Source organism: Calonectris borealis, chromosome 7, assembly GCF_964195595.1.
Source record: "Calonectris borealis chromosome 7, bCalBor7.hap1.2, whole genome shotgun sequence".
NCBI classification, from domain to species: Eukaryota; Metazoa; Chordata; class Aves; order Procellariiformes; family Procellariidae; genus Calonectris; species Calonectris borealis.
In genome coordinates, this window is record NC_134318.1 from 21,888,723 (window position 1) to 21,909,808 (window position 21,086).

General features: G+C 41.9%; 1 protein-coding gene across 4 annotated transcripts in view; it reads left to right on the forward strand.

Annotated features, from left to right (window-relative positions):
- Positions 1 to 3,165: 3,165 nt before the first annotated feature.
- The window catches only part of GBF1 (golgi brefeldin A resistant guanine nucleotide exchange factor 1), a 110,905-nt gene continuing 92,984 nt past the window's right edge, over positions 3,166 to 21,086 (forward strand). For 3 of the 4 annotated variants that reach the window (XM_075154509.1, XM_075154507.1, XM_075154508.1), the window contains exons 1-3: positions 3,167 to 3,442; positions 9,239 to 9,344; positions 10,643 to 10,709. In XM_075154509.1, coding sequence (XP_075010610.1) covers positions 3,435 to 3,442; positions 9,239 to 9,344; positions 10,643 to 10,709 — 181 coding nt within the window. In that variant the 5' untranslated portion in view covers positions 3,167 to 3,434. Of the gene's footprint in view, positions 3,443 to 9,238; positions 9,345 to 10,642; positions 10,710 to 21,086 lie in introns of all 4 variants that reach the window. The other variant, XM_075154510.1, reaches the window with a different exon arrangement.

Sequence of the window (21,086 nt, forward strand, 5' to 3'; positions counted from 1 at the left end):
GACAGTCTCATCAAAGGCTCATGGGGAGCAGGCTATTACACTGGCAGTCTGGACCCAAATGAAGGCGGTTGGTGTGCCCCATGGAGACACTGCTCTTTGCAAGGAGCTGGCTGCTCAGGTGTCTTGGATGAAAGCAGGTGAGCTGAGCAGGTACCTGGGCAAGGCCTGAGGGGGTGATTGTCAGTGAGCTTACAGCCCCTCCATATGCTCTTTGTGGGCTGAGGAGGAATACTCGAGACAGAAACTCTGCTGAAAAGCTGCATCTTTGCAGTGAGGATAAAGCCCAGCTTTCCTGACCAGAGAGCAGGAACCTGAGGGATTTGCACAGACTGTGCTCATCTGATCTTTGGTTTCATTGTACCACATTGTACGTAAGAACTAGTGCATTATCTTGGGAATAAAGGGACAAGGGACTGTCCTGTGTCCTGGTCCTTTGGTGCAAACAGAGAGCCCACATGGGAGCTGTACACAGCTGAGCACCGCTCTGGCAAAGTGCTGCTGGATCAGGCAATCCAGGCAACCCAGGTTTCCCTGCTGCTGCCGAGCTGGGGGCATTGGTGCCACATTGTCACATCAGCAGGATTTTCTGTGCGGCCAGGGCGGTGCTGGGCTGTCTGAGGGCTGACTAACGCAGTGCCGTAGTGCGTGCGAGTGAACTCTCTTCTCCCCAGACAGAGCGGGGCTGTACCATATTATTTTTCTCTCCAGACAATGCAGTGCTGGATTGTAAGTAAAAATGCAAAGCACATTGCAATGTTTGCTCTTTATTAATGCACTAAGATGCATTCGGGTGAAGCAGAAGGCTCCTGGCTGGCTCGGTTTCAAGCTCCGTGACAGGCTTCCATAAATAACACCTTAGGAGGGTCCGATTCACCAGATCGGACCGGGTGGGAGCCTAAGCTGCGCACTGGAAGGGGCAAGAAGGCATGGAGAGGGCTCCAGCCCCTTCCCTGGTAGGGCAGGCAGGCTTGGCTGACCTAGACTGAGCTGCGCTGTGTGCAATGGCCAAGCCAGCACCCAAAACCCCCTTCCCTCAGCAGGGAGCGGGTGGACAGTGGCAATGACAAACTCCTGTGAATTTCCAAATGGCTGGCAGATACCACAGGGGCTTTAGTGGCTGCTGGAGCAGGGCAAACAGGAATGAGAATGCACTGGCAACTAATCTGCTTGTTCTGCAAACCTTCATTCATTGCTTAGGTGGCTTTTGCAATCTCTCTGTGCCAGGTGAGTATTTGACAGCCTGTTTTATAGCTGCAGAACTCAAGCTAAAAACTGCATGTACTATGGCTGCAGCAGAGGCTGGGGTGATACATTTTAGCTTCCGAGCCCATGGTTAGGCCACTGGGACATGCTGTTTCTTGTTCCACTTTTGGGGAACAAGTGTGGCTGCTTAATGCAATTATAGCTTAAACTTCAAAACTCCAAAGACTTCCTACTGTTATCAGGTAAAGCCCAGCTGAAGCAGGTCTCCTGGCCTCCGGCTGCCAGCGCTAGGAGATAACGGCAGTTTCAGTTTAAGATACATTGATTCTTGATCAGGCAATATTTGGGCAGCTATTCATGTGGAGAGGGAAAGATACGGTGACCACCATTTCCAGAGTGTCCCATCCCACAACACCCTCAAGAGAGGGACATGATGATATCTGGCCATCTTCTAGTATGGTGTTGGAGTCGGCCTCAGATTTGGGTTTGGCTGGCCAGGGAAGAGTCCTATTGCACGTTCCCTTGTGCCTTTGTCTGAGAACTTCCCTCCTTCAGCCACGCTGCAGCAGATGAAGTTGTGATTAGGGCAGTGAACGAATACTTCTTTCACCTTTCCTTCACCTTCAGTTTGATTTGTGTTTTCCCTACAGACAGAGTGCAAGGTTTTGGGGTAGCTGCTGCTTTGACCACGCTAACACCTGCCAAAACAGATTCCCAGGCTGACCTGGCTGCAGATGCTAGCACTATAAAACTGTTAGGTAACTGCAAGGACCTTCTGTCCTCTGCCCCAAGTTCAATGGGCAGAGGCTTAAACAAGCAGAATGACCCCTGCAAATTACTGCCATTAAAGTACACTGCATTGACACTGGGGCATAGACACGGAAAGTGGCTGAGAAGGTTGGGCCAGCACCAAGGATTCATTGTGCTAGGTGTTGTCCAGTTGCAAAGCTGTGATTGCTCTTGCTGCAAAGAGTTGGCCAATAAACTGGCTTCAAAGAGCAGTTAAACCGAATTGTGGTCCCTGGCTGCCAGGACTGAATGAACTGAGGCCGTAGCACACAGCTTGTAGCCCAACTTGAGCAAAGCATCAGTTCTGTTCAGGTTTGAGGAAAGGTACCAGGGGAGCAGGACTGTGGAGGAAGGAAAAGCTGTGTGTGCCCCTCTGGGTGCTGTTGTCTGTACTCTCACAATAGCTGCATGCCGTGTTTTGTCCATTTGAATTTTCCTGCCTGCCCACTCAGGGCCTGGTCTGGGGGAGCTGTTCCAGCAACGGGAACAGTAAAACTGACCCAGGGAGGTGTCCAGGAGGAAGCAAGCTGCTCGCTGGGAACCACCTCCCAAGCGGCTCCAGAGAAGCAGCTGGGAGAGGCTGTACGAGCAAGTTGGGAAATACTTGCAAAGCATGGAGGAGGGGCACTGCTGCAGCCACTGCTTCACCGTGCCAACACGAGGCGGCTGGTCCAGGCGTTGCTTTACAGGCCCCGTGTCCCTCGCAACCCCTCGCTCGCTGTGTTTCTCCTCCGGGAAGACCCGCAGGCACGAGGCGGGCTGGCGAGGAGCCGCACCCCCCTCCCCAGACACACACACACGCCCAGCGGCCAGGCCCGGGGCCGGCCCGGGGGAAGAGGCCCGCCCAGCCCGCGGGCGGTGGCCGGACGGCCCCACACGCCCTGGGGCGCGGCGCCAGCGGGCGGCCCGGCCCACAATGCTTTGCGAGGGCAGCCCTTTCTCCGGCTTCCGCTCAACCACCCTTGCTGCTCTCTTTCCAGCGACACCGCGTTCCGGGACCGTGGGACTCCTTCGCGATTGGCCAGCGGTTCTGCTAGTTCTACCCTCTCTCCTCTCATTGGTTCTCTTCTGGTTGTCACTGGAGGGTCCGCCTCCTCCGGTTTCAGACCGTGTTCCCATTGGGCACTTTAGGGAACTGACGGCCACATCGTGCGCGAGTTGGCTCTCCGGGCTGTCCGTCGGCGCAGTAACCAGGCAGCGGTTTGCGGTGCGCCTGTTTCCACGTCAGTGAGAGCGGTACAGAGCCGGTTTCGCTTGCCCGTGCCCGGGAGGACCCCGCGCTCGGCGGCCTCGCCGGGACTGCCGCCGCCTCCCACCGCCGCCGGCAGGGAGGGAGGGAGGGGCGGACAGAGAGAGGGCTGAGCCCTCCCGCTCGCGGCGCCGTCCGCCTGACCGATATGTGAAGCGGCCGCCGCCGCGGGGAGCAGGCGCCGCCATTTTGGATGCGGGGGTCAGTGCCGGGCGGAGAGTGCCTGTCGCGATACTGTCGCGACGCGGCGGCGGGCGCTTGGGAGGCTGTGGCGGGGGAACCGTGCGGTGCCGGCGGGGGGCGTGGACGAAGCCGAGGCAGCCCCGGGGGCGGGCAGGGGGCCGAGGCAGGCCGCCGCGGGGGGTGCAGCGGCCCGCGGGGAGGGGGCCGCGGCGGGGGTTGGCAACCGCCCCCCCCGCCCCCGGGCGGTGGCGTGACACGTATGACGTCCTGCCCGGGGCGCCTCGCAGGGCTGGGGGCGGCCGGGCTGGGGGGGCTGCCCGGCTGTGGGGGCTGCCTGGCTCTGGGCCACGGCCGGCCGCGGGCTGGAGGCGTGAGAGAAGAGCGCGGTCAGGGCTCGGAGCGGGGCTCGCGGCCGCAGCGCAGCGCCCTGGGGGGCCGGGCCGGGGCGGGAGGTGCCGGGTGCGCGCTGCACCTGCACAGGCACCCGCTTACCGTGCGCGAAGTTGGCCTGCTTAAAAATCGGTGGAAGCAGGGGCTTATCCCAGCACGTAGCCAGCTGCTTAGCTGTTGCAGGAGGAAGGCTCAGAGCTAACTTAGGTGTACGTTATGAGTTCAGCTGCTACCACATTTCTTAGTTTCAACAGTATGAAGTAATTGGTAGAAAGAAAATCCCCCTCTCCATATTTACTTTAGGTTTCATTTTTACTCTGCAGTTTTGACAGATAAACGTGAGTTGCCTTCTCTTTGTGATTCCCAGGCACTATCTCACCGTTGCAACTAAATGTGGAGACTTGCAGAGAAGCCTGTCCCACCTTCCTTTCTGATGTGCCACCACTGTCATGTTACTGCTGCTTATCTTTTAAAGGGTGTTCTCAATTGTCCAGAATTTTGGCATCACTGGACTGCACAGTTCCTTGCCATACTTGTAAATTAATATTTTTCTATTATTTTTGTCCAGGCATTAGGAGATAGCCTTTGGAGAAACATCCTGAGCTCTTGGAACTTTTACTGCCCGTGATGTTTATTGCAGAGTAGTTATTACATGAAAAACCCAAGCAAGTTAAATTTCCTGATAGAGATTCCTGTACCTTCCATGTGCGGTTTAGAAGGAAGAAAAGGAGCTTTTTCATTGTCAGCTGGGCTTCTGGGTAACATAGCTAGCTCTGAGTTACGCAGGAATTGTTTGCGATTCATGGATTCAAGGGTGTTGTGTATTCTGTTTTGGTAGCAGTGTATTGTGTCAGGACTCAAGTGGCCAAATCTAGGTCAGAGACTATATAAATTATTCATGCATTATCATAAACAGTGCAAATTTAGGTCAATGGAAGCTTACTTTGAAATACTACCTTTCTTGCACATGTAGTGATTATGTTGTTTTTTATTATTGCTATTTATTGGAGTAGTTTCACCAGGTTTGAGACAGTTACCATAGCTGAAGGCTAAAGTTAGTGATAGGAAGAAGTGACTTGATGGAACTCTGCCAGACTTTGTCAATTCTGATGCTAACTCTTGCTTGTTTCCAGAAGAGTTGCAGACATTTCACTGCAGGGGAGGGAGTGTTTCCTAAAAGTGTACCTGAGACTTTTTACGGTAATACCCAGGAAAAATTTGGCTTCCTATGCCCTGGGATGTTTTGGGGTAGCATGTTCCAAGGTTGAGCAGTGGAGTGTTCAGTGCACGTATGAGATAATATTTGCGGGTGTAAATCTTGTCAGTGTTTTTATATGAAGATTTCACATCTGATACTATTTCAGGAGTCTCAGAATAGTGATAATTACTGTCCACAGAACATTGCTGAAGGCTCTGAGAAGCATATGAATGTTAGATTTTGTTCTTTTATGACATGCTCAGGCACCTACCTTTTTCCACTCATAGTGTTCCAAACCTTGTTAGAGATGAGGTCGAGAATGCCAACAGCTTCCCTATTTCTAGTGGTGGGCTGGGCAGCTGTCTTGCCTTGGTTTGGAGCTGTCATTTTCACTGTGCTGCCTGTCGAAGTTCTGCGCAAGAGTGAAATCTGAGGACTGGTCTGCAGATTTAGGCAGATGTGTGAACCTATCACGAGAAACAAACAAGAGTTTATGTAGGACTAACAGAAGAGATAAGGAGCTAAAAAGCATTTGAAATTTAATAGGTACCTTTCCTGTTTTTTCTGCATAACTCAAGAGCACAGAACTTAATCCATTTGTTTCTGTATCGAGTCCACTATCTTGTGTTTGATTAAAGATTGCATTCAAGAAAGGCATCCAGTCTTGATCTGAAGACATCAAGAGGTGTCGGAACCATGACTTTGCTAGGGAGGTTGTTTCAACTTTTTTAATCATCTTCAGCATTAGTAGTTCTGTTAACCTGTTCAACGAACACTTATACAATATCCCACTCTTCAGACCATACCTTGGTAACATTAAGCCTGAAATTATGTTAGCAATTTTTTTGCATGTTGAACAAACATGTAGTGGTTTTGCTTGAATACCACCATGTTCTCGTAAATCCAACTGATCATTCAGTGCTGGTCTGGTAAATCTTGTAACTTTCCCTCTGCAGCTTCAGAGCATTAATTTCAATCGTAAAACTTCTTTTAATATAGTACATCTATACTCTAAAGAGTGAGCAATTGCTGCCTGTGATGAAGATATAGTTGAAGGAATACATACTGAAATTATCTGTTAGTTTAAAAGGGGTAGGCTTTGGGAAGTGCGGAGTTTAGAGAAGCTATTTCCATTGCTTGAAATAAACTTTTAAACTTTTACAGGGGTGGATGGTGCTTTTGGTGGGTTTAGCTTACAAGGTGCATCTGTCTGAAAATAGTTGTCTGGCTTTTCCCCCCACCCTGTAATTATTTTCTGTTTCCTTCTCCAGCACACAGTTGCAAAGGTCCTTTGCGTGAATGAAGATAGTTGGCTATGGTTTACTTTGGAATGTGTGTGTGCTATTGCTTGGTTAACCGCAAGCTTAAATGTAAAGCAGGATTTTCCCTCGTCTTTCCCCAGTGTTTGTGGTGAAGTGGGCTATATGTGTGATGTTCAGAGATCCAAGAGTGAATTTGTGTCTCCAGCATCACAGGTTATTTCAATTGCATTGGACCAGTAAGTTTTTTGGCATGTGTAAAGTTTTTGCACTTTTGAATAAAGCTACGTTTAATAGAATCTGCAGTGAGGAAAGGATTGCATTCTCATCAAGTCTTCTCAGATAGTTAGCAATGAAAGGATGTAATTGCAAAAAAAAACCTTAAGTTTTGCAGGATTTTAGTATGTCAGGAGAGCCCTGCCAAGCAACATGGATTTTTTGCAACCTTGCGTGAAAAAACCAGTACATTCAGTTTCCCAGCAGGTTGAAAGGAAAAGGTGTGTGTTGGAGGTTTGTGTCCATCTTCTTCATATTTTGCTGCTTGGAGATAGCACCAGGTTTGGGAACAGTATTGTAAGTCTCCGACATTCAGGAAGGACTGGGTTTAACAAACTCTTCATCTTGATTCTTTTACGTTAAAAGTAGAGGAGAAGAAATAGGAGTCCTACAAGCAGATTCAGTAGTGTGCAGAATAGCATTTAAGCTTTGGCATCACTTTAAGTATTGGCAGAACTATTGAGTATCTGTGTATGTGCAAGGCATGTGATACATATGTCTGGTATTTCTTTACATGCTTTTCCAAATCAGGTTGCGGGGGCCTTTGTTTCCATGTCAGTTTGCTAAATGCCTGGAATGGCACTACAAAGTTAACATGCCCAGTATTGTTTTGTAACAGTGAAGACAGGAAAAACTTGAGTTTTGACAAATTTGAATGTACAAAGTATTTCCCCAAAAGCACTTCTGTGGACCAGAGTTTTGATCCCTGAAACTGCCGATGTAGAAATATGGAAAATATTGGAATAACCGAAAGAAGAAACAAATAAGTGAGGAATTTTACAGGGAGGAGAAAATCTCCCACTAATGCCTTGTACTAAAACAAAGACAATATACTGAAGTAGAAAAAATTGCTATCAAGGGTATTTTTATGGAATATGTTAATGCAGTCATAGAAATAATACATGGAATAAGTTACTATTGAGGACGGGAACATCTCTCAAGCATTAGACACATGAGTAGGAAGAATATCTGTGGTTCTGTTATATACAGCTGTGGAGGGAGGATATAAACCTTTGTTCTTCAGGGCACAAGCAAACTTCTTGGCACAACTATTTGTTTATTTTTCTGAATCATCTAGTAGTGCATGAGATAAACTATTGATCATGGCAGTTCCTATATTATAAAATACTTTTGTCTTTGCCCTTAATTTATTGTATACCACTTAGGAATACCATTATGTATAATTAATCTAATGAAGTAAGAAACAGTTTTGCCATAAGATTATTCATCCTCTTGCAAACATATAAAAAACCGAAACAACAAATCTGATGCTCTCCCTTGATAAGGTATCTTTTTATAATATTTTGCTTTCTTTCCATTATTTACAGAGTCCTGAAGCAAATTAGTCTCTTTCACTCAGAGGCTATTTGTATATTTGAAGTGTTGTTGATAATTCAAACATGTTAATTAATGTGAAGCCTGACAGATCCAGGATGTATGTTCTGAAATTTCTGTGGTGGTGTTTCTGAGGTCTGGAGTAATACACCAAAACCATTTCCTTCCAGCTTTGCCTTTGCTACATGGGTAAAAATCCTTCTCATATTCTCTGTGTTTCATTAACCCCTGCCCTCCTCCCCAACTGAGTCCTTTAAATGTGCCTGTCTGATTTGAAGTGTTATGATCAATGTTTCATCTGTTTCCAGTCTTTTGCTTCCCTATGGATGGCCTGTTGTGATTTCAAGCTGGAGTCCTCATTTTCCTTTTGTATCTTCTGAAAAAGTCTCATTACTTGGCTACCATTTCACTAAATCCTTCTCATTTGCAGAAGTGGTATCATCTGACTCTCTGGCCTCTTTATAAGTCCTGTTTATTCTTTATAAACAGTCGTGTCCATTCCCCTCCATTCTTATTTCTTTATGCTTAACTGTATCTGGGCTACAGCTAGTATAGAGAGAACAATTCTATAGTAGTCCACTCTTTGTTTCTTTTTCTCAGACCGTTACAGTATTTCTTGCTTGTAAAATTTTTTCCCCTCTTCTCGCTCTCTCTCTGGGTACATCAGTTTAAGTTTTTCCCTGTAAGACCTCGGGCTACATGAGACTAAATGTCTGCCTTTAGCTTTCTCGCTATGTTCCGTCCAATTTTGTCTCTAGTTTTGCTCATTTCTTTGTGGGGTCTTACCCATGACTTTTTTACTTGCCTGCTTTCTTGAAAGCTTTTGTCATGAAGTAAGTGTGAAATTAACATCTGTTACAAATTACTTTATTTTGTCAAAGTTTAAAGTACCAAAGAGTTTTGCTCTGGCCAGTTTATTCAAGCCACTGATGGTTATTTAACAGAGTAAAAGATTGGCTTTGTGTTCTGTGTAGAGCTGCGGGACTTTGCATAAGTGCTGGAGATGCGTGTGTTATTGCATTGTCATGGATGTCTGTCCTGGTACTCTAACACTTTATCTTTCTGTGAACTTAAACTGGAAAAAAACGAGGAATGTGCCTTGGCAAAATTGTCTCTTGCTTCACAGATGCCCTCTTATAACTGTTCGCTCTCATGGTCTTGAAAACGCACTCTGTGGAAAACGTCTTCCTTTTGACAAAATAACTGTATTTGTCTGCATGCACAAAGCAAAGATCTGAAAGAGTTTCTTGCATGTCTGCAGGCCTCCTGCTTGACTACAGCTAACTTGATGTTTCATGTGAGGAAGAGAATTATTCTGAGGGACTGGAGATTAATTTGAATTACCTTTATTTTCAGGATTGTCAGGATGGTGGATAAGAGCATTTACATTGTACAAGGTGAAATCAACGCGGTGGTGGGAGCCATAAAGCGTAACGCCCGATGGAGCACACACACACATCTGGTAAGTTACCTTGAATTGTTGCTACCTGTTCACACTATGGCAGAAACCACCTCATTTTAGAAAAGTAGCTCTCCTTTTTTTTAGCACTCGTTATACTACTTTTGTAAGTAAACTTTCTACATTGTTTCATGCTGAGCAGTTTTGGCTTCTTGTATGCCAGCAACTGTAAGAGGTACAAAGCTGGAAATCTTCTACCTATATACCCTGTAAAGAAACAAAAAAACCCCATGTTGTGTTCCACATAGGAATCATCTCATTTAGACTTTTATCGCCTGGTATGTCAGGGATGTTGAATATCTGGTGTTATTTTATTTACCACAATGTTTTTATACGTCTTTTGTGCCCTCTTAGAGAAGACAGTCTCTATCATGAAAGCCATGAAATAAAAATTGGGGAAGTCATTATATATAGGGTATTTTTTTAATTTTTCAAATGGCATAGTATCTTTTTTTAGCTCTGTTTTGTGACTGCTAGCTATATTCCTGACCAAAACCTGTTAATAGTTTCAAACCCGTTTTGTTAAGAGCCATTAATACAATGTTTCGAAGTCTAATGATACATTGGTCAGTTTGTGGCTTCCATAGTATAAATGTGCGCATGTGGCGTACTGTATCCGTGGTGCACTTCAGAATGTCACTTGAATAGCAGATGGCCGTCATCCAGCACAAGTGGTTTCAGTTTGTCAAAGGGCAGGGCCCTTTTTCTTTCTAACAGGCATTTCTTCATTAGAGCTCACTGCCACCCAGTAGGAGGTGTGGCTGTGGATGTGCACAGCTTGGCGAAATTGCTGCTTCTCCTTATTTTAATATCGTAAAGATAGACTAAGGCTAAAGGATGCAACTATTCATATAAATTTTGCACTGTGATTTTTTTTCTTCAAGTTATTTTAATGGCACCAAATGTCATTGTATTTCTGTTCCCATTACAATCTGCATAGATTAACATTATAGCAAATCCAGGTGAGCCATTTCAATATGGTATGAGGTAGGTTTGCTCTGAAATTTATTGAATAGTGGAAGGCTAATCAGAAATAGTTCTAAGGACAATAAAACCAAACCAGAATGCTCAGCCTTGAACCTGTGCTTTGACATTTGAGCTGTATGACATTGGGGAGCACTAGCAGGAAAATAAAAATACTTCTCTTGATATTGATGGAGTAAACGTGCTGACGGTGATAAACTCAAACCACAGTACTTCTGTGAATACGAAGGTGAGGTCTTTACAGACCCATTATTAACATTTGTCTTCAGGAATTTGTTTGCCTCAGTAATGACTTCCTTCGTATTTATTACCTATAGGATGAAGAAAGGGATCCCCTGCTGCATAGCTTTAGCCTCTTAAAAGAAGTGCTGAATAATATAACAGGTAAGCTTATACAGAAATCAGCAGGTATGTGTACCTGCTAGGGTATATGCAAATAAATGTACAGGCATACATGTTTGTCTTATTTACTATACAGAGGTCATGTATTGAATAACAAGAAAAGAGCAAATATGTATATACTTTTAGACAAATAATACCATCGTAAACTAGTACACAAATACTACTGCTGTCACTATCTGGAGAGAGAGAGATATACGTGTGTGTGTATGTATATATATTTTTGTGTGTGTGTATACACACACATTTTTGAATATAAATATGCATATTTCTTCAATATACTGAAGCTTGTAGTAATATATGAAATCTGGTGTATTATTATGCATAGTCTTTCTGTGCTTTGTTTATGCTTTCTGATCTGTGAATGATGGGAAAAATCTGCTTAGAAAGTAGCCTCCCATTATCTGTTTTCTCCTCATGTTCTTTGGTTTGTTGGTTTTCATCATCTGTTATCAGTAATAAGTGAAGCATAGACTTCACTTTCTATTTGGGTCTCTTGAATCTTGAAGTGAAAGGCTTACTTTGTGACTGGTTGCACTGAAAGGAACTGGAAATCTATATTGATTACAGAAGTAGAACACAAGGCTGTAATGTGTATTCTGACCAGGTTTTTCCTCCCCTTTCCCCCCACATTTTCTCTTTTTGCAGTTTCAGGAGTGATTGTTTAAGTGTAACCTAAGTATATGTTGAGAGTCTGGAAGTGAGGCTAATCCTGAGCTGCATGTGGTATTCTGCTGGTTCTTCCCAGGATTTGTCTTACTGGTTGTAAGCTTTATTTCTGGTCCCTTTATTACAGCGAGTGTTCAGAACTGCACTCAACCTAAGTTTGAGATGGACTTTTTGCATTTCTAATTGTGAAGCCCGTTCTTGTGTCAGCGCTGAGCCTGGAATCCCATAAAAAGTATGTTCCCTAGAAGTACAGTAGTGCTGCTTCCAGGTGCTGACGAGAGGTGCTGAGGGCACCTGCCAGTTCTAAGCCCTTATTCCGTCCTCTTTTGTGGCTGCCTGTAAGTGTAATGCTTTACTTTTCTTTGCCAGATGAACTTCCCTTGATTGTGAGCAGGACTCTTCTGGCAGGTCATGACATCTTAGGGAACTCCTGCAGAGCTTGCATTTCTGGATAGTATCTTTGTTCTGGATGTTATGCTTGTACTCAGACTACATGACAGTCTGGATTTGTGGTTTTTTGTAAGCTCACTCATCTTCTGTAGGATATGTATACAGTCACCAAAAGTGTTTCGGGAGGAAATTTTCCTTCTCTCTCTCCTATGAGATAAAATTTTCTTTAAAATAAGACTCCTGAAGTTCGTTACCATTATTGCAAATATCTCTTCTCGTCAACAAGAGCAGGGAATGTCAGGATGCTGAAATAAATGCGGTATAAGTAAATGTCAGGGACTGGCCATTTATCTAGAGTAGCTAGATACAATGTGTTGTTGACTTGTTGGGGAAAAAATGCAAGCCCACTATCTGCTTGTGTTAGAGAAAGCAAAGTTTAATGTACTGAGAGATTGAGACTCCCTGTGAGTATTAGTCATCATGTAAGTGTGGTTCATGCTGAGATAATAATTGCTTATATATGGTGATGATAGCGTGTTGGTGTGACTAGATGGGGTTCTTTTAAACAGGTCATTTCAGCTTCAGTGACTGCTATTTACCGACTAGTGTCTTGAGATAGGGACATCATTGTTATGCTCCATTTTTTTCAGTTTTAGACATGGACTGGTTCCCAAGCAATACTTTGAACGATACAGAGTCTCCTGCCTCATCTTCCAGGCAATGAAAAGTCCAAGCTTAGATTTTTTTTTTTGTGGGTGGTTGTTCTTCTTTTTTTTTTTTTTGCCTAGACCTTCATTTCATGTCTCTTTCATTAGCTCATGGAAACACATTGCTTTTATATTTAAATTTATTCAAGCTGTAATCTTTGACATTTGAGTTAGCTTTTAGTACAATTTTGCATTTATAGTAATATATATTATGTATTTTCTCAATCCCCCAAGAACCCATTTTAATCTGTTCCGGATGCAAATTTCAGGCTGCCTTGTCCCATCTCCCCTCTTGCTCTCGCCCTCCCTTCCCCTCCCCCATGGAGCATGTTTGATCAGGTGTGGCAGGAATATCCACTGTCAAGCTGCGCCCTTTATATTAGTCAATATTATCCTTCCTTCCCTCCCACTCCCTTCGTTCTCCTTTGGGCTTTACCAGTTGATTTATAATTTTGGAATTCTCATCGGAGTCTGTAATACAGTTTGTTCATTATTTAACCAAAACCTGTTTAATGAGCAAAGAGAGGCAATGTAAATGTTAGGCATGTTGCAGTGGAGTACCTTTTGTTCTCCTCTGAGCTAGTGGGTATTAACTCTGTCATGACTGTGATGCTCAAATACCCTGGTCAAGGGTATAAAGATGCACCGTATACCTCCAGCGGCTAAAGATTCCCTTTTCAAAGTATCGTTCTTCAAGAGTAACTAAACTGCATAATGTGTTTTATTTGATTACCAAAATAGTAAAACATTGCCTGCAACTAAGTAGTGGTATCCCATCCCATTGTAATGTCTAAATGGGCTCTTGAAGGAGGTATCTAGAGAAGATGCTGCTGTTCAGCACAAACAATCCCATGATTATGGTAAGAGTAACTTCACTTCAACAGTTCAGCATATCTAGCTAAGGGGCTTGGACCTGAATTATGTGGAATGACGTTGCTCTTTAAAATTCTGCCAGACAAACTTAATTTCTGTCGCAATTTTATGTAGATTTATAAAAACAGTTAATAAGTTGAAAATGAACAGCATGTCTGCTCTGATCCACTATCATTTGGTTTATTGCATGCCATTTTTACACTTTTTTGGGCTGCATGTATTTTAATTCTTATTGATAATAGTTGTCTGAAAAACAGAAAGGGAAAATAGAGGTTCTGTCATAAGTTAGTGCAAGATAAATTTAATAGCTGAATGCTTGTTGTACTAGATAAGAACCGTAAGCCTAAGTTTGATGTGGTGTCTCATATTTCCAATGCTTAGAAAAAGCAAAAATCGGTATCCTGAGTTACGACCATATGGAAGCAGTGACTATTAAGCTTGTCCATGCATGCAAAACTGAAATACAACTACATCTTCAAAGGTTATTTTAAAACTGATGGAAGCTTTAGTATTGATACAAGTTTGGATCTAGGGTCACTGTCACCACAACTTCCAGTTGACTGCTTTTTAAAGTAAGCTGACTGTCTGAAAATGTGTCTGGATGTTGAAATATTTGTTCATTTCGTCAGTTTTGTTATGGATTTAGGTCAACAAAAGGAAGCTTCTTTTTGACATCCAGTGATAACTGAGCATCTTCTCTTTCATGAGTGTTTCCAATTAAGATGCTCTTGAGCTCACTAGGGAGAGGTTTTATGACGACAAATGGCTGGAAATATGAATTAATTATAAGCCTGCTTGTCCATGATCTGATGAGGATTGGGTTTTCTTAAATCTTGCTGTGGCTGTTGAAGTCTTCAGACCATTGCAGTATGATGTAGAGGTAAGAGCAGGTACTTCTGTAGTCATTCTCCTCAGTGCAGGAGACACATTGCATGTGCTTTGCTCTGACTGGGGGGATGAGTCGGTGACCAGGATTTTCGTGACTGAAGTACTGCTTACTGGTGTGTAGGATGGCTTTAGGACAGAAAATGACTGAATACAACTGCCTTGTACAAGTCAGCACTGCAGTGGGAGAAGCAGGTGTTTGTGGAAAGTGTGTGCATCGAGAGTCTATTTAAATAAGGTTTAAACTAGGTAAACACACCTGTGAAGAGGTGCTTGTGTATATTTTAGGTCCGTGAGTGCCAGACTGGAAGGTTTGAGTCCTTTTATCCTCTGGTGGTTCAGAGTTAGTGCATTTAAACAGAAGCTGCAAAGTAAGCTGTTACAAGCACTCTGATTTCATGCACATTCATGACATTTTAAATGAATGCTTGTACAGTGGGTTCAGAAGCATCTTTTCATGGCTTATTTCAGACAAGAAGCTGCTGCAAATCTCCATCTTTAGAGGGTTGGCTGGGGCATTAAGAGCTGGCTAAAGGTCAAATGACTGTAACTGTAAGAGAACCTTTGCCCAGTGTACTGACTTAATATACTTGTTACTGTAGCCATCAGTTTTCTGGTATGTAGATTTGATTGCACACTTATTTTCTCATGTCTGAGCTCTGGAAACTCAGTTTTTAGGGAAAATCTGACATTCCTATAAAACAGCACAGGAGTTTTATCCTGATTTGGGATTAATATCTGAACTTCTTCTGAAAGATCTAGTTTTAAGAAGTGGTAAATCGGTAGTAAATATAAATGTGCAGCCTGTTCTCAATGCTATTGCCGTGCTATTGAATAGAATCTGAGATACTTGTGGTCTATTCAAGTTAAGAAATCAGAAAAAATAATGTTTTTTTTTTAAAGAAGTGTAGGAATTAGATTCTATGGATGTATGATATGTATAGTGCTGCAATGCTTGTTACTTTGCACTTTGCGGATAAGAGCAGTGCCGTATTTTATTAATTATTTGTATCTTGAGTTTCTGCAGGAAGTGTCTGGACTTACTAGCAAATAACAAATACTGATGAACTGCAAGCTGTGATACTTTTCCCTTTGTTTGCATTGAAGGATCGCAATGTTATCTAGAGCAGACATTAAAAAAAAATCACCTAAGCTTTTTTCTGGTGCATATCAGCTTCATATAAAAGATCTAGAAGACTCACTGGTCTCATAGATTATGTCTGTTCCTGTGATAACTTAAAAAAAAAATTTTTTTTTTCTTTAAATAACAGTTATCTATACATGTTAACTTGGTATTTTGGAAGACCAAGTAACTCAGGTTGACATTTAGCTTTTGTTGCATTCTCTATAAAATTTTTAAGAAGAATGGAAAGGGTGTAAGAAAGGCTAGGAAATTGATAGAGTAAGGTTTCTTCCATAGCTTTAACTCAGCCTCACTCTAATTAGTGAATGGCAATACAATTTTAATTCATATCGAATGACCTGACACAGAAGTGGTAATTAATTTCTCTTAATATTTTCTGTTACCTTCTTACTATAAGAAATATGAAAATTAAGGTGACAACCTGCTTTGCTTGCAGGCTGAATCCAGACTTGATTTTTGTGAATTGTGTTCAGATGATGCAGTCAAAGTTGTCATTTTAAAAGCAAGTTCCTAGTCTTCATGAATGCAAGCATCCTTCCAAGTGCATAGAGAATGTAAACCAATGCAGTATTTTTGCTTTGAAGCTGCAGGCAGTTCCAAATACTCTCTTTGAGAGAGATTAGTCGTCTTTTTAATCTCATTGTATTATTAAATTAATCAAATGACTGTCTTATGGCTGAGGTCTTTGAATTTCTCTCAGATAATAGGTTTCTGTTGATATTTTTGGCATAGATTTTCTTCGTTACTGGAGAAATAATTAACTAGACGTTTCCCAGGTGGTTGCTAATTTTGTGCTTTACTTCTAAGCGATTTTCCTGGAGTGACACTAATGTGCCCTAAGAATGGTAACTGCACTGGGAGACCTGGGATGTGAACTTCTCAAGCCCAAAACTGACACCAAAATTGTCATAATTTCACTTAAGATTTAGTTTATTTTCTGTATAAAGGAAGAAAGAGGAGGAATGTCCTTGATGAAGAGTAACTGTTAGTATTTATGAAGCTTATAGATTCACCAAGACAAGCACCGTAACCTTTTCCAAGGCTTTTATGTTTTATGCGGGACAGCATTTATGCAGAGTGTGTGAGGAGTCAGGATGGATGGGGTCACTCTGAACTCTGATTCTGTTGAATTGTTCACTGAGCCCTTCAACATAGGTTACTGAATGAAATGGGACTCCCGAGAAGGGGAAGCTTGTAATTGAGAGATTGTATAACTAAGACTGAACAGGCACAAAGGGCTAAACTGTGGTTGTGTAGCATCCTTGATTTGATAACTTTTTAGCTCTTGTGTTCATCTTCTATTTTGTGTTTGTGAGTAGTAAGAAACCTGCTGAATAAATTCAAAAGAAGTGCAGTGACTCTGGGAATATCTAGAGCAAAAAAACCCAACCAACCCAGTAAGATGGTCTTCACACAAGGTATTTTTGCATTTCTCTTAAAGTCAGGACATCTGAACTGTCCCTTCCGCCATCCAGCACCACCACCTTTGCAATACCACCTAAGCATCCTTTTAATACAGTTCTTTGGGTGCAATTTAAGACTACAGCTTGGAGCTTAACAGTCTTCCATCTGTGCACGGCTAATGACTGGCAGGTACAGGCAGGAGGTGGTGCTGTTGGAAGGAATTGTTTCCTGACCCCTAATCCTTAAGGACCCAAGGATTTAGATGGACAAGCGCTCCTGGCTGTTGCTTGGCAGAGTTCCCACAGTGGGCTTGTTCTGTAACACCAGCCTTCTGTTACCACTGCAGGACTGGGCTCTGAAGAGCTGCCACATGTGCATGGAGCGCAACTGACTCTCTCTTGTTCCACGCTTGTTGAGCAATTACTTTCCCACTTGTTGGGCACTCCATTATTTCCTTCAGTTACTGCTTCTCTGTGAAGTGGAGCCATAAAGGAAATGGCCTAATGTACATACATTAGAGGGCAATAAATTGCAGTTTGATTTGGTAGAAAGGCAGTACCAGATGCTCCGTTGAAGTTAAGGTTCCTCTTATGTCATCTGTGGAGGTTTTATTCCAGGTTTTTTTGATGATGATGTCTTTGTTTTGGTCAAGACTAGTTAAAAGGAATTGTGGCCAATTAAGAGACGTTAAGGCTATTTGCATTATAGTAAAAACCCTCTGGAAGTAGGAGTACATGAAATTTCTGAATTTCAGTAGAAGTTTACTAAATATATAGCTCTTCTGTTCTGTCACCTTTCCTTCTTTTAACTGTCTTCTCTCCTTGCTAAACTGCTGCCTTCTAACTGGTTAAAACCAATGTCTCAAAGGTGATTTACTTCAAAGAAGCAGTAACTTGTGTCAGAAAGTGCAGGTGTGTATTTATATAGTTGCATAATATGTAATAGGACTGCCAAGAAGCATTGGTCATACATACATAACAAGCATACTGAAGCATTCCTCACCTCAAAGAATTTGTAGCTTAAGAGGGTAGAAGCAGAGAGAAGTCGTTAAGTATACAAAGTTGTTAAACGCTTGAGGGTTTTTCTTAATGACTGCCTTCATTTGTCCCTTAAACATGCCGTTGTTGGCTGATCCCTAATTCAGTTTATAGCAAGATGAGTTTGAAGGAGAGGTTTGAAAGAAGATTCAATTGCGCAAAATGTCCTTTTTTCAGGCGTAGTGCAGGGATATGTGATAAAGTGCTGCTTCTCTCAATAATTAGTGTGAAAGAAAAAAGGCAGCAAGGAGAGAGGTAGAATGGGAGGGATTTAAAGGTAAGTATAAAAGTAGCAGAGTAATGGAGAATATTGCTATTAAAATAGCAAGTTGATTGGTTAGGGAACATTAGTAGTGAGTGATGTGCAGTTCGTGGCTTGCCCGTTTGAGGTAAACTTGCAAGAGCTTTTTCTTTTTAAGGTAACTGTACCTAGCTTGTCTACTATCTGAGTGTTGTGGAATAGATTATTGCTGAAGGGTTTTTTTTTTTGCAATCAGAAAAAAAAATTTTCTTCCAACATTTTATGGACTTCCTCATTGTAAGTTCTTAAAAAAAATTCAGATGGATAGTCAAGAACTTGCTTTTGTAATTTGCCTTTAGAAAATGATATGAGACAGGAAATTTGTCCAGGAAAGAGCTATAAAACTTACAGCTGCATGCAGTCCTATGAAAATTCCTATCATCTTCTAGATGACATGATTTTAACGTGCTTTACAGTACCTCTAAAAGCTACAAAGAAAAGAAGGTTTGGTATATATTGCCTGTAATACAGTGGCTTAAAGGTAGAGTCTGAGGTCTTGTGATATGATAGATTCTGAGGTGAAAGAGATGGAAATGTCATGTCATGGATGAGTTTGAAGTGCATTCATTCCAGTGTTGGTATCAACAGATACTTTCTGGGGGAAAACTTTGGGAGTGAATGGAAGTCTGTGATTTCATTAATAGAATGAGGAAGACTAAATCATGAGTGAGTTAAATAATGTAAATCTTTTAGAGACAGTGAATCAGTACATGTCATCACAAAATTGTAGGAAATAAAACCCATCTTGAGAAGGAATATTTATCAACTAGTCATAGTTATTGTAGAAAATTCATAGATCTACGTTAGTATTGTATGATGTACTGTATCCATGTGACTTGGAAATGCCATTGGAAGTGTTAAAGCAACCTGGTCTTCCTTTGAACTCCTAATTATATTTGGACATTTCTTGTTTAGTTTAGGGGCACAGATAGACATAGACTCCTCATCACTTGAACGCCATTAAATGAATGTGTACGTGCTCTTTGCATGGTGTAATTGTGAAGTTTAAACTTGTCAGTTCAAACTACGTTTGTATTCAAGCATGTTGTGAAAGAAAGAGGAGGTGTATAGTTAAGTGACAGTTGAGGAACAGGGCGAGACATTACGACAAAAAAAACCCCATCAATGTGAGATGGGTAGAAATGTAAAAGTAAAATGTGTTAGATGAGAGCTTGCACGTATATATAATAGAACTAAAGTTTGGGGTGATACTGGCTTTAGCTGTCCTGTTAAAGTGAATAGATTGATAAACTGTTTCCATGACAGCTTATGCTAATGTATTTTGCACTGTAATCACAATGACACAATTGTAATTCTCAAGGGGTGCACTTGATTAATGCTTGGTAGCTGAATTATGTTAAATTCTTCAGTGATGGTACTTGGGTTGTTTGATCCTCCATCTATACCCTAATATAAGCACTTCAGAAGTTCTAATTTCCAGTTCTGTCCTTGTAGCAGTACGCTGAAACTTATTCCTAGCCATATTGAAACCATAAGTTATAAACAGAGCAGTCTTTCAGAAAGTGTATGCTGCCTTTGCTTGGTGCAGGAGTTGAATGCTTGCATGACTGTAAATAATTCTCGATGCGTGTGCTACTTAAATGAGATGAGAGGCTTCAAAACAATGCTGTTCACTTTTGATTGTATTTAACTTAATTAGTTAATTAGGAGGAAGTTTTTTATTAAAAAGTGTCTTTGTGCCCTGTTACTTTTCAGGAAGCTGTCATTTTTCTTGAATCAGTGATGCAGTCTGCCAAGTGGCTGTTGAATTAGATTCCATTTACCTCTTCATTAACTGCTTAAATAATTCAGGTGGCAAATTGTAAATATGAGGTATTGTTGAAATAAATCAAGATGTGTTGTTATCTTGATCATGGTGTATTGAAGGAGAACGGTCTATTAAATCTGGGTATAGCCTAGGGGAGGGGCTTTATTCTAGAAATAAAACGAGTGACAGTGGTAAAATACGGTTACTTATGTAAGCATCTTTAGTAACTGCACTTAGGGACTTGGATGTTCTTCAAAGTGGGATTAGACAGTTTATAGTGGCCCGTAATAGTTCTGTAACAACTACGATGGCTGTCATGGCAGCATGGGAGGAGACATCATTAGCTGGTTTTCACTTCAGTCTGAGGTTTTCACATTTGTCATTCAGAAATATTATGTTTTTCTTTGCATACTCAGCTCTTAGTTAAAACACTTGGTTTTTCAGTGTCTGAAGTGCAAATATATTCAGTCAGACTTAAGATCTAACAAACACTATCAAATTTTACTTCTGTGCTTCCCCTCTCTTAAATACATTCTGCCTCAGTATGAAATTAGCACTTCAGATGTGAAGTGATCAGGCTGGTACAGGGAGTGGGGAGAACACAGTCCTGGGAATATTTACTTTGGTGACATTGTTGATGATGAACACAAAGGTGTAGGAAATACGTTTGCTCAAGTATTTACCAGTGTGTTAAAATATGGTCAACAGGAAGAGACTTTTCCAGTTGAAACAAGAGTAGTGTGATATTGTAAGAAAACTAGGTTTGGCAAAGAGGTAAGTTCTAAACAACAAACTTTTCTGAAAGCTTTTCTGTATGACTTTTTTGCATGATACAGGAGTCTGAACACTTTCATCATGAAATGTAGGAGAGGAAGAAATGAAAAGATTTGGACATCGTAGAAAGTGATAGAGCAATTCTAACAGAGTAGCTGAATGGTAGTTCAATAATTGGGGGGGGGAAAAGTTTTCTTCAGAGAAAAAGAAATTGCTGAAGAAATCAATTATTAAATAATGGGCGGAGGACCATCATAGGCATCCTGGAATGCTTAATTTCGTGGTTATTTGGTAATTGATTATTAAAGCTTTGTGTCAGAGGCAATATCAACTTAAATTTTGCAAACTGTTTTCTCCCTTCTGCTTTTACTAATAATTCATTAAAAATCTGAAAGTGAAGTTCATTCTCA